At 39.3% G+C, this 13,134-nt stretch overlaps 1 protein-coding gene across 1 annotated transcript; it reads left to right on the top strand.

Moving 5' to 3' along the window:
* Nucleotides 1-1,872: 1,872 nt before the first annotated feature.
* LOC310952680 (high-affinity choline transporter 1) lies at nucleotides 1,873-9,955 on the top strand (the record flags this gene model as incomplete). The annotated part of the gene is made up of 8 exons (XM_083921351.1): nucleotides 1,873-2,056; nucleotides 2,582-2,695; nucleotides 3,228-3,383; nucleotides 3,480-3,628; nucleotides 4,660-4,803; nucleotides 5,089-5,242; nucleotides 8,818-9,035; nucleotides 9,302-9,955. 8 exons carry the CDS (start codon nucleotides 1,873-1,875, stop codon nucleotides 9,953-9,955), a joined length of 1,773 nt encoding a protein of 590 aa, XP_083777477.1.
* Nucleotides 9,956-13,134: the final 3,179 nt, after the last annotated feature.

The following is a 13,134-nucleotide window of genomic DNA, read 5'->3' as shown; positions in this document are numbered from 1 at the left end:
CTCTCTCTCTCTCTCTCTCTCTCTCTCTCTCTCTCTCTCTCTCTCTCTCTCTCTCTCTCTCTCTCTCTCTCTCTCTCTCTCTCTCTCTGCCTCTCTGACGAGCAGTGGTGACTTAAAAATACAAAGAGAATTGTGTTTGGTCGTCCAAGAGGATTACTTTGTGGTTACCTTAACAGTTTTCCAACAAAATCATCTTTGACACTTGTGTCATCTTTCTTTCGGAGGCGCTGCTCCTGTAATCTATTTAGACCTGTTTCTCCAAAGGAAAGGTAAGATAATGTCAGTTTCTAATCTTCTTTTCTTTTGTAAATATGTTTTGGCTGACTGTAACTGCATTTGACCACAGTGACAGATGATTTAAAGAGAGATCAATAATGCAATAGAGGCCTTCTGGAACTATGGTGTCAGCGCAAAGGGGAGCTGAAACGCACAGGTTTGATTCTAGAGATGCAGCACATCCTTCTGCACAAACCCCTTATGTATCTCTTTCTTGGGTCTCCTCTGGTTAACGGTGCGGGTTTTTTGATGTATCGTGTTTGTCAAGCATTAATAGGGTTTTACGCACGAAACAAAGCCAAGTCGGACCAACATCTTTTTCTAGAGAACAGCATGAACACTTTTTAACATACATTGAAACGTACCAGACGTTGCGAGTGAAAACTAGCACAGCAACATATTTCACTGTATTCTAAGTCAAATTTTATTTATATAGGACATTTACAAAAGGCTGAGCCGCACCAAAGTGCTTCACAAGAAAGTACAGTAGACATAGGAATGACAAGAGGGTTGAAATGCAAAAGAGAGAAAATTTAAAAAGGTAACTAAGGTAACAACACTAAACGCTGGCACTTAAAGGGGACACTAACCGAAGGCAAGGATAAAAGGTGGTTCTTTAAAAGGGACTTAAACACAATAAGAGACAGTGCTGCACGGATGCTGATGGGGAGGCTGTTCAAAAGTCTGAGGGCTGCTACTGTATTAAAAGCTGAACAACAATAATATTTTTTCTAGTTTTGGAATTTTTCTGGTTTGATCACACATGGTGGAGTGCGTCTTCCTTTGCTATTTGTGTCCGTTGGAAAAGTATTTTATTGTGTTGGGTAAAATATATGACCAACAAGCAAGAATGTACAAGCAGTTTTGCGTATTGTTGGTTGCATGTATTGTATGCAGAGACATATTCTTTGACATTGACTGGAGGCTACACTAACAAAATGAAACTCAACAATACGGGCGTTTTCTCACTGAATTGCGCGTTATAAAGTCTCCAGGTGTTGTTTTCTTTAATTGTAATTAATTGCAATTGTAATTTGTAGGAAAAATCCATCTTTGAGGACTGGAAAACACGTCCGCTTCAATTCGGCGATGACTTGGTGGGCAGGGGATTTTTATTTTAGATGGGACACACCTGGACATTTGCAGTAAGCGCGAAGTTGGTTGGTGCGTAAAAACGTGAAATTTAATTTGATTTGGACTGGAACTGGAAAGCACTGAGTGTCTGTTTTGAATATATGTGGTCCCAACTCAGGTACAAACACAATCTTGCAGCTTTTAAGAATTTGGTTGCATCAAATAAATTGTCATGATGTTTTAAAGGTGATCATTAAGTTAATAGCGCCTTGTCATATTGGTTTAGTCATCTCCGTGTAATGCGCGTGGAAGCACATAATTACAATCTGTCTTTGCTCTTAATCTGATTTTTTTAAATAGCGTGGCATCTGAAAAATATGTATTTCAGATCAAAGTCAAACATAGTCCATAGGAATTCTTCCTTTTTTCTTTTTTCTTTGATTGAAAGTTCTCTCCATGAGATTCCAGTCCACCGCGCGCAACACCACTTGATCTCGGCGGGAGGAAGCGGACGAAAGGAAGATGGCCATCCACGCCGAGGGTCTCGTGGCTATCGTGATCTTCTACCTCTTAATTCTGGCTGTGGGGATCTGGGCCGCGTGGAAGAACAAGAATTCAGGTGTTGGCGAGAGCGGAGACCGGAGCGAGAGCATCATGGTCGGGGGAAGGGACATCGGTTTGTTCGTCGGTGGATTCACAATGACCGGTAAGTTGATTGACTACAGGGAGACTTTGAATTTTTGTTTGTTGGTAGGTGTCCAACATGACCCGTGTGAGCTTGCTGTCACAGCTGGGTATCATATGAGGTCAGAAAAATGCAATGAATTCCACCAACTCGGCATTTTACGCACGGACAGTACTGCTGCCACAAATATGATTTACTGTAGGCTACTACAACACTTTTCAGCATTACATCCATTGGCTTTTTTAGCACCTAAAGATGCGACAAGTAATAACCAAAAAGTTTTAAATATATGTGCTGAAAGTCCAAACTATCATCCACGAAGGAAGCCCAGTGTCATTGTTTAATGACTTCCAAATCCAGTCCTGTTTTCCCAGCACCAAGGAGTTTCAGTTGGATCTTTGTAACATTATAATCACAACTGCTTGCCAGGGTTTAGTGAATCCCTTTCCCATCCACAATAGACAACCATGACTTGTAGGGTTCTTGTTATCAGAATCAACTTGTGCAACATGACATGGACCAAACTAGTGTCTTCTTTTGTTTCAGCCACTTGGGTAGGTGGGGGCTACATCAATGGGACTGCAGAGTATGTCTACCTGCCAGACTACGGCCTGGCTTGGGCACAGGCACCCTTTGGTTACGCTCTCAGTCTGGTAGTAGGTAAGACCCGGTGCCTTTGTATACACCATTAAATATACTGTAATAAAGCATATGTATATAGTGTAAATGATAAAAAAAAGGGCACTACAAATTTATTTAGTCATTTAGTATTTTAAATGTGATTTTTCTACTTTCAAGATAACCATTAATTTTACAGTATTACAGGAAGATATGTGATCTATTCTTTGTCACACTGCATCATTGTTGTGTGACTATACAGTGTAGACCATTCAATCTGTACATAACACTAATACCACACAATAATTACATACCTAATGAGATTTATTGCATTGGTTTAATTAATTCAAACCTATTTCCTATACCTGTCTCTGTTATTTTGATTATTACTTAAGTATGGTACTTGAGCAGTTATGTAGAATACGTAGTGTAGCAAATCACTGTACCTCTAAGAAACACTGTAAATCATACATATGAACACCAAGAATGCTAGATTAAATTTAATTGATTCAGGGAGCATAAAATACACGTCAATGCACTTCTTACAATAGTTTCTTACCTTGATGTCACTCAGGTGGCCTTTTCTTCGCCAAGCCCATGCGTTCACGTGGATACGTCACCATGCTGGATCCCTTCCAGCAGCTGTATGGAAAAAGGATGGGCGGCCTGCTCTTTATCCCCGCACTCATGGGGGAAATCTTCTGGTCCGCAGCCATTTTATCTGCCCTCGGTGGGTGATTATTGGACAGGATAACTTGAATGATAAAAAATGTTAAAAAATACGCTTTGTCTAATCTCATGAACTGAACGATGTTTTGTCCCGCAGGTGCCACCCTGAGTGTGATCGTGGACATAAACATCAACATGTCGGTGGTGATCTCAGCCTTGATAGCCATCTTTTACACACTTGTTGGAGGACTTTACTCTGTTGCATACACAGATGTCGTCCAGCTCTTCTGTATCTTTTTGGGCTTGGTGAGTTTCACATTTATCCAGCCAGGGACTCTAGCAGTGACTAGCAGGAATTCCACCACAGGAAAGACTTCAGTAGGATTATAAGTTTGTTTCTTTTTTACCAACATAGACTGAAGACCAAACCTATTACCCCTGTACTGTTTTTGTATTCAGCTCAAAACATTAACGTGTAAGGCTGGAAAAAATAGACCCCATTGTCTTTCTTGGCCTGCAAATACATCGAATAAGCCATCAAGACAGTTTTATTCATTGATTTCATCGACCATGTATAGAAAAGTCCCACCCCGAAGGGGTAACACTGATTAGCTCGGCGCGAAACAATGAATGCATCCAAAACTGCATTTTTTTTATCCCCTAATACTGCTCAAAATAGCACCACACATCTGCAGTAGCATGATAAGAGTCCCTACTCATAAAAATAAGCACCAAAAATGTAGTTAGCAAACCTGGAGTTTATTAAAAAAAATTTCTACCCAACTACCAGCTCCTCTTGTAGTAAAGTCCGTACACGTTGATCATTATTTTGTAACTTACATATGCAACTCCTTTCATTTCAGTGTCAACACTCAATGGACATTGTCACAAACAATGTGGAAAATGGACCTCATGACATGAGGTCCATTTTCTCAACTTAACTGTCATTCGTTAATATTTTATTCAAATTGTTTAGGTGTCTAAAAGACATCAATATCTACATGCGGAATCTGATCAAAATGCTGATTAAAGTGCATTAACACCTTCAAATGAGACATTTTATCCAAAAGCAATTCCCACATCTTCTGAACTGCCCACCTGAAGCTGAGATGGACCAACTCCTGTCTCTCATCGGCTCTCAAAGCATCATATTCTTCATCTCAGAGATGTCTCACATTGGCCGAAACATTCATATTTTCTCATTTATATCATAAGACACTAGTCCACAGTGTGCCTGCTAAAATGGTATCAAACTTTGTTAAACAATAAGTAGAAAACAGTCAAATCACAGAACAACAATAATAATATCTGCATTGTGATACCCTCCTCTTTGTCAGTGGATCAGCGTGCCTTTTGCCCTGTCCAATCCTGCCGTGTCAGACATCAGTGTTTCAGCCAAGGAAGTAATCTACCAGTCACCCTGGCTGGGGAAGATTGAGCCTGAGGACAAATGGCTCTGGGCGGACAACTTCTGTTTGCTGGTAAGCCTTTTCTTATCAAAAGATTCATCATGAGACAGTAGATATTACTGTTAAGTGAACTATATACCCATTTTGATAGTGTTACAGGCCTTGGGTTTAAGTGAAGTGGTGTAGTTAAGTCACAGGACTTTTGAGGTTTATGAGTACATGTGTATTATTTACAGTTGCAGAACAGATTTGTCACATTTGACGTACCAACAGTTTCAGAGCTGTGCTGGCAGTGGTCTATCTGGCTGTTATACATTGGTCTGATGTTTGTATTTACTGTGGTGTTTCTGTTTCTAGATGTTGGGGGGGATTCCCTGGCAGGTCTATTTTCAACGGGTTCTTTCTGCCTCTTCAGCTACCTACGCCCAGGTCCTTTCCTTCCTTGCCGCCTTTGGCTGCTTGGTCATGGCCGTCCCCTCTGTTCTCATAGGAGCTATAGGGGCCTCCACTGGTAAATATAAACACACAGGCTTAAAGCTATTTAGGGGGCCCCAGACCTAAATATCTGTTTGTGGAAGCTGATTTAAAAACAGTTTGGCTCTTTATATATGTATTTATTCTAACAGCTGGCAGATAGCATGCACCTGAAACAGCAATGCATAGAAGCTGTGTAGCTGTGAAAAGAAAGGACTTAATACTGATGCAGACAGATGGCCGTCCTCCAAAGAGCTGTGTCTGTCTGACGTTCCTGCCTGTTATAGTGAAGGTTTTAGTTGCCACCGTACTCTACGGGGGAATTGTTGGGTCTATCTAAATCCTAAATAAGTCATAGAGTGTGGTCTATACCTAGTCTATAAAGTGTCCCGAGATAACTTTTGTTATGATTTGGCACTATAAATAAAATCGAATTGAATTGAATTGAATACAGGCCACTAATTTCTGTTTGTCTTAAAAAGTTATAATACTAGTATCAGATTTACTTTTTTGTACTTTGTTTTATATACTAATACATATTTGCTTTGTTTCATTACAATGCTTGTTAAAGCTTCATTGCGTAAGATAGTATACACATACAGTAAATTTAGATTATTGTCCTCAGGTTGTAAATAAAAGCAAACTAAGTATTGATTCTGCATTGATCAAATAGCTACAATTGCATGTTATTTACCCCTGGATTAGATGACTACAAATTACCCAGTCATCCAGTATTTCTATTCTCAACACACAGTTACGTCTGGATTGCAGCTGTTATATCACATTTGAGCATAAATCAATCAGACACTGATCCATGAATGGTGTGCGTACACACAGACACACACACATTGATAAAGCGGTTAATGAAAGATCACAAGACAGTCGAAACATCCAGGAATCTGATCCTATATTCAAACAGAAAATTGTGATCAAAGGAAGCACGACGCCTTCCTGGGTTGTTTGCACCCTAGCAGCATCGTTGTAAATGCAGATGCATACAGTATCTGGAGGGTAAACAACATCAGATGGATCCTGTCACGACGGGCAGAGGAGAAAGTTGTCAGAGCGTGCCCATTTAGTGAATATTACATCTGAAGAGGAGCTAATTAATCTGTTCTTCTGTGTGAAGCTGTTTCATGTATTTAACCAGCTGTAATTAACCACTGCTTGTGAACATTCAGGGCAGGACGAGAAACACACAGATTGTATACCACTGGAGGATGGAAAGAATGAAAAAATTTGAGAACGATAGAAGGATGTCAGAGGGTTTAAGGTCAGGATGGACGTACTCCTTCACGATGAAGTTAGACCTGCTGGTTTTTGAGAGATATTAGTGGTTATCACACAGTGGATCCTAATGAGTTTGATGATCCCCTCACTTTTCCTCTAGAAACAAGAAAAAGAAAAAAAGATGCCTGTATTCTTCAGTAAAATTTACAACCTACAAAAGAGCCTAAGAACTAATTACCCTAACCTTAACTACTAGATGATCCTTAATGATACTAAATGAGTCTCAAAATTGGCTAAATAGGTAAGCTACAATAAATACAGACATATGATAAGTGAAAATAAAAGTACAATTTAAAAGGATTTCAGAGTAACCAATTTAGAAAACCCAGAGTATTCAAGCTTTAAAATATTTTAGTAGTGACTGCTGTTTTTAGGTTTTAAACACACACGATGACAAACACATTTTTATGATGTCATGCAGCTCTGCAGACCACACTACAGCTTGTCCGTTTAAGTTTACATTTTTACCCTTAATAAGCTGCTTTTCCCTGTCTTATGTGTATGTAAGGGAGAGTAAAGTGGAAACTGAGTCTGTAATTAAACAACATTATACATTGTACAGGTATTGAGGAAAAATATTACATTCAGCAATCTTTCGACCGTAGCTGTGGATACGAGGGTCAGTGGGAACATGGCGTTGGACGTTTAATCAAATATAACTTTATTCTAAAAAAAAAAAAGTTCAAAGTGCTTTAAATAGAAGAAAAAGCCTCAACTTCAAAAATAAGAATAATTTGGTCAATTGTTTCGTCAGTCCATCAATATGAACCTTAAAGTTTAAAAAGTCATATAATGTACCCCCAGGAATTTTGTGGACTTCACTCTCTCAGTAACTCAATTGTTTATTTTGATACATGTTCAACATTATTTTGTTTTCTCTTGGAGCCACAAATGATTAAGTTTGTCTTGGTTATATTGTATCCACATGTAGTGAGTACAACAAACCACGTTCCTCTCTCTGATGAGTACAAATGTTTCCTCACTCACTTTAATCAACCAAAGGCTCATACTTTATCATTCAGAGGTAGTTTTAACTTTAGGTGCTAACTACACCAAACCCACTGCTGATACACAGTGGGGAAGGGGCGGCTATGGCGTTCAAGAACATTCCAATGGGTTGCCATAAAAGTGGAAGTGCCTACAGCAAACCAATTATTCTCCTGCAGTAGTCCCTTCAAACGTCACTGATTCCATTCCCTATAGACCTTTTCAACAGAATTCCATTGCTAGGCAACGGCCTGGGTCTTTGGTAACTTCCTGTCAGCTGATGTCATTCACATACACTGCAACAGGAAATAAACTAGGACTGCTTTGGAATGTTTGTGTGTTTATCTTTGAAATGGTCTGTTAGCAAATGTTAGCATGCCAACACACTAATCTATGACGGCGACACGGTCAACATTATGCTGCGCCAGTTTAACATCAGCATGTTAGCACTGTCCCTGTCCCTGCATGTAACTCAAAGCAGCACTGTGCACCTCACAGAGCCGCTAGCATGGCCGTAGTCTCTTGTTAAATATTAAATTTTTAATCCACAAAATTATAAGTATTAAGTGTTTCCTCCCTCCCTAATAAATGATAAGCCTACATCCATTCAAACTCTTGTAGTTCATCAGCTCAAAGTGTCTCATTAGAATCAATGGCTGCCTGCACACATGAATCATTATTAATGAAATCATCATTAATAACATTTACAATTAAAATGCAATTCAATTTCATAATGTGTTTTACAATACTGTCTCATATTTCATATAAGGACCAATGATCCAATAAGCACAAACCAGTGTATTAACCATAATGTATGACATTACATGTCATTTTTTCAAAAAGTATCCATTATTTTTTGTCATTCCTCTTACGACTGTGGCTTTTTCCCTTCACAGCATTACATTGATAATCCCTGCTGTATTTCAGACATGTGAAGCGCTTTTTCACTGCAACAAAAGCGTATCCACAAAGAGCAGGAGGTCTCAAAGTCAAGCCTTTTTCCTGAAAAGCTACCGGATCAGTACAAAAATTGTAATGCTGTAATTGGTCCACTTAAAATTCCACACAAGTTGGCCAGAAACATCATTTTTTTAATCTCAACATAAGAACGTGTGTCAAATACAGCCTGCTCAACTTTAATTAATTCATGTTGTGTTATGATCTCAAAAAAGTTATTGTTTTTTTTTATCCAGTTTAAAAATTCAAGTAAATGGTTTTTTAATTTGGCATAAAGATAATCCTGGTATTAGTGATCAGATCCAAAAATACACTTTGATTTCTTTCTTTTCACATTGTTGCAATGCATTTTTGACTGTTTCCAATATCTTCTTCAAGACTGGAACCAGACTACTTACGGAGCCCTCCCTCCAAAGGATAAGGATCAATCAGACATGATCCTTCCCATAGTGCTTCAGCACCTCTGCCCACCCTACGTGTCCTTCTTTGGTCTGGGGGCGGTGTCTGCTGCGGTCATGTCATCAGCAGACTCATCTATTCTCTCAGCCAGCTCCATGTTTGCCAGGAACATCTATCAACTTGCCTTTCGGCAGTCGGTAAGAGTGCCAACAGTAACACCAACACGCATCTGCACAGTTAAAGCCGGAGGTTGCAAGCATCAGTCAAATAATCGATGAATCAATTCTAGTTCCATTCCAGTGGTTTACAAATGTGTCAGGTGAATGCTGAATATACAAAACCAGACCCCAAACCCTCAGACAATATTCAACATTCCTATCTGTTGCCTTGCTTTAATTTGACCCTAAATTCTCAATCTCACATTTTGTGTTTTCCTCTTCACTCTCTGTCTTCTCTGCTTCAGGCCTCCGATAATGAGATTGTTTGGGTGATGCGCTTCACCATCTTTGTATTTGGAGCTCTTGCCACTGCTATGGCGTTGTTAACAGGATCCGTATATGGCTTGTGGTACCTGAGCTCCGACTTGGTCTACGTCATCATCTTTCCCCAACTTCTCAGTGTGTTATTCGTCAAAGGCACCAATACCTATGGCTCTGTGGCTGGCTATATCTTTGGTCTTTTGCTGCGCATTGGTGGAGGGGAGCCATACCTCAAACTCCCTCCCTTCATCTACTACCCCAGTTGGGTGACCCAAGAGAGGATCCACCACATCACTGGGGAAGTGGAACACTTTGTCCAGCAGAGGTTCCCGTTCAAGACTATGTCCATGCTGGCATCCTTCTTAGCAAATGTGGCCTTTTCTTACCTGACAAAGTACCTGTTTGAAAGCGGTATGTGGTCGCACAAGTACGACTTCCTGGATGCTGTAGTGTCCAAGCATAGCAAGGAGATCATGGACAAAGCCACACTAGTGAGCAACCATGATAACATCATTCTTTCAGAGATGGCGCCCGTCAAGCAGGTCCTGGGTGCGTCCCTCGCTGGGACATTCATCAACTCTGAGGTGCTCAGTGATGATGGGGAATCCAGTCCGGAGTCTTTTCACAATGAAAACTAGGCAGCAAAGGCACAAAGAAAACTAGAACCAAGGAATTTGAAGAAGAAGGAATAATCTAAGAGGCATCGTCATTCTTCAGGAAACTTGCTACTGCCGCACTGGAAGCCAAATCAACAGAAATCTGCTGTGGCTTCCAAGTGACTCCACAAGTTTGTTTAATTCTGATTACATGGTGCCTCCTTTTTTTGCCAGAAAGTTGACTGTCAATCAGCTGTGTCAAGCATAACATACTCATTCTCTTTTTAATCATGAGTCTGTGAATCTAAAACCACTATAATCATTTTAATTTATGTGCTGCAACAGTGATTGGAGGGACTTTCAGGGGAATCAAAGAGTGACTGCAGTGGACATCAACGTCTACAAGCGGGTAATGAGAATAGTGCAATATCTCACCAAGGACTTGTGTCCACATCTACATAAATAACAATGATGTACATGCACATGCACATGCATACACTTGACTTCATACTTTGAGTTTTAAGTTTGCGTAGAGTTAATTCATTAATAGAGCAATAATATTTGTAGGATATAGATACATTGTACTGAATTTGCAAGTTACTGTCTTATTTTTTTACTTGAAGGACAATAGATATTTTTTATTTTATGTTTCATCTTCACCTTGCTCTTAATCCTCCCAGCATACTCTCTAATTATAGACACAAGTGTCAAATAAGGAACCCTATGGCGTCATATTACACAACCCTTGACTTGCCAAGCAGAAAGTTTATATTGGATGATTCTTTTGTTACGACCATATATAAATGAATGGATTGCAATGGCGGCCTGCAAAAAATAGCAATTTAGAAATTAAAAACACAACAGTGAGCTTTGAAAATGATTTCATATTTAACATTATTTTCATATTTAAAATTATGCTCCTTTAAAATGATCATACAGACTCTACTTTGAAATATGTGTGTGCCTATGATTGTTTGTTTGGTAAGTCTAAGCCTGTATTGACTGACCAGCCACAGCAGGTTGGCAGAGACAGGAAATGATTGTTCTTCCTGTGATGGTGTCAGTAGAACTGGTCATTATCGATCAAATCCCAGTCGATGAGCCCTCAGGACATTTGATTAATGCTGCAAAAAGGTTTGCAACTGTGGTTTATAAGGGTTAGTTTGACATATACAGTGATGAAAGTTGAAATGTTGCACCTTCACACATAAATACCCCATTGTAGGTACTCTCATCTGGCTGTTTCCAACTCGTCGACACACTGCTGCTCCGTATGACCAGATTCAAGTCAAGGAATTTTTGGCATTGTTATGTGTTACTATTGTCCAGTTGACTTCTTTGTGTTTTTAAACCTCTCAGAATTGTCATTTGTTGGTGTCTTTTTGAAACCGTGGACTTCATCCAAAGGTCAGCCATGGAAGATTTTATAGAAAATCATTTGTCAGTTAAAGGATAAGGCTGTCAATATTCTGCATTTTATTTATTCTCGACACTTAAGACCAAATCCAACAATATTTTAGTCTGTCTCTCAGTATTTTGTGACCCATTCATTCTGACTGAAGATGTCTTAAAAAAGGGGTCACACATCCAAAAATAGTATTTTTTTTTTAGGTAGGTAGAATAATTTCCTAACACAGCTGGGCAGTGTAAAATGTTACACAAACAGAAATAAATGGTGCATTTGTTTGGGGCAATTTCCATGTGTGGATTCATACACATTAGGCGCTATTGGGTATTCAGTGCAGCAGGACAGTGTATGTGGAACTGACTGTATGTGAAAATGTGTTCTTAATCCAAGAATATGTCATCCAGTGAAAATGTGTGGCTCACTGATGTGTTTTCAGTAGGTTATTGGACAACAATGGAGCTTTATGGCACAAAGGAACAAGCAATATCAGGCTTTCACTGCTCAGAAAATGCCTGTTAGTAGGACATATTATTGATTTTGGTCTTTTCAAGGGATTTGGTGAGAATAAGAAAGATCTTGCATAACACCAGCCTCATCCTTTAAGGTGACCTTATAGTGTTTAGCGTGAAGAGGACTTGGTCCTTGTATGCAGCCATATCTGCTGAAGTAAAGTCACACTCAATACCACCCTGATCCTATCTGGTCTCTATAACATTAATGACAGATGTGGGATTTATGATTTTTCCACCATGACGAAAGTCAGCTTCAAACTGAATGGAGTGACTGCTGAAGTGGCAGGCAATTTCATTGGACATGAATGTGAATGTAAACTTTCCTCCTCATCAGATAAGCCTCATAACGAGTGTGTCGTATAGGTTCATTCACAAACTTGAACAGCTGTTGAACTGGCACACATGTTGCTATATGTTGTAAATTGCAATGATGCTGTATTTTTGTGTGATAAATGTATATACCCCAAAACACATAGGAACAAATGAGTCCACTTTTAAATGCAACATTGAAAATGTTTGTTGACAGTGAAAATACAGTTATTTATTTATTCATGCAGTGTCTATAAGAGTATCGTTGTAAACATATGTGAGGTCAGTTGAATAAATTATATTATTGAGCAGAGTCACAAGTGGGATTTCTCTCTCTCCATGTGTACATACTGGCATTGTAGCATTTTACTTTTATATTTTCTCTTTCATACATTACAATTTGTGTGTGTGTGTGTGTGTGTGTGTGTGTGCGTGTGTGTGTGTGTGTGTGTGTGTGTGTGTGTGTGTGTGTGTGTGTGTGTGTGTGTGTGTGTGTGTGTGTGTGTGTGTGTGTGTGTGTCTGTGTGTGTGCGTGTGTGTGTGTGTGTGTGTGTAGGTGGACTGATGGAGGGTTTAATCTAGGGGTTGCCGTCTGTTTGGACGCATCAATCAAAACGCCCACCTCAGAATTGTTAAACTGCAAAAACTGTCAGTGCTGTCAGTCTTTCTCTTTCACACACACACACACACACACACACATACAGATCCTGCGTGACTATACCAGTCTGACTCCTGGCTGATGGAAGAACCCTTCAAATTGTGTTTTTCTTCAAAGTAGATTTTTTATTTGAAGCTCTTTTATGCTTCGGAATAATCACGCATAAATAAATCATTTTGGGGAGTTACAATAATAGGAAATGGATATGGAAATGGCCCTATATGACAGAAAATTTTAAATTTGTGAGATGAAATACACACCTTTAGAACAGAAACAAATGCATACTAATAACAATATTCTTGTGGAACAGGATTTAACAGCAAACCTTAGTTCA

This window comes from Echiichthys vipera (assembly GCF_963691815.1).
Source record: "Echiichthys vipera genome assembly, chromosome: 10".
Classification (NCBI taxonomy): Eukaryota; Metazoa; Chordata; class Actinopteri; order Perciformes; family Trachinidae; genus Echiichthys; species Echiichthys vipera.
This window is presented reverse-complemented; position numbering and strand designations above follow the sequence as displayed.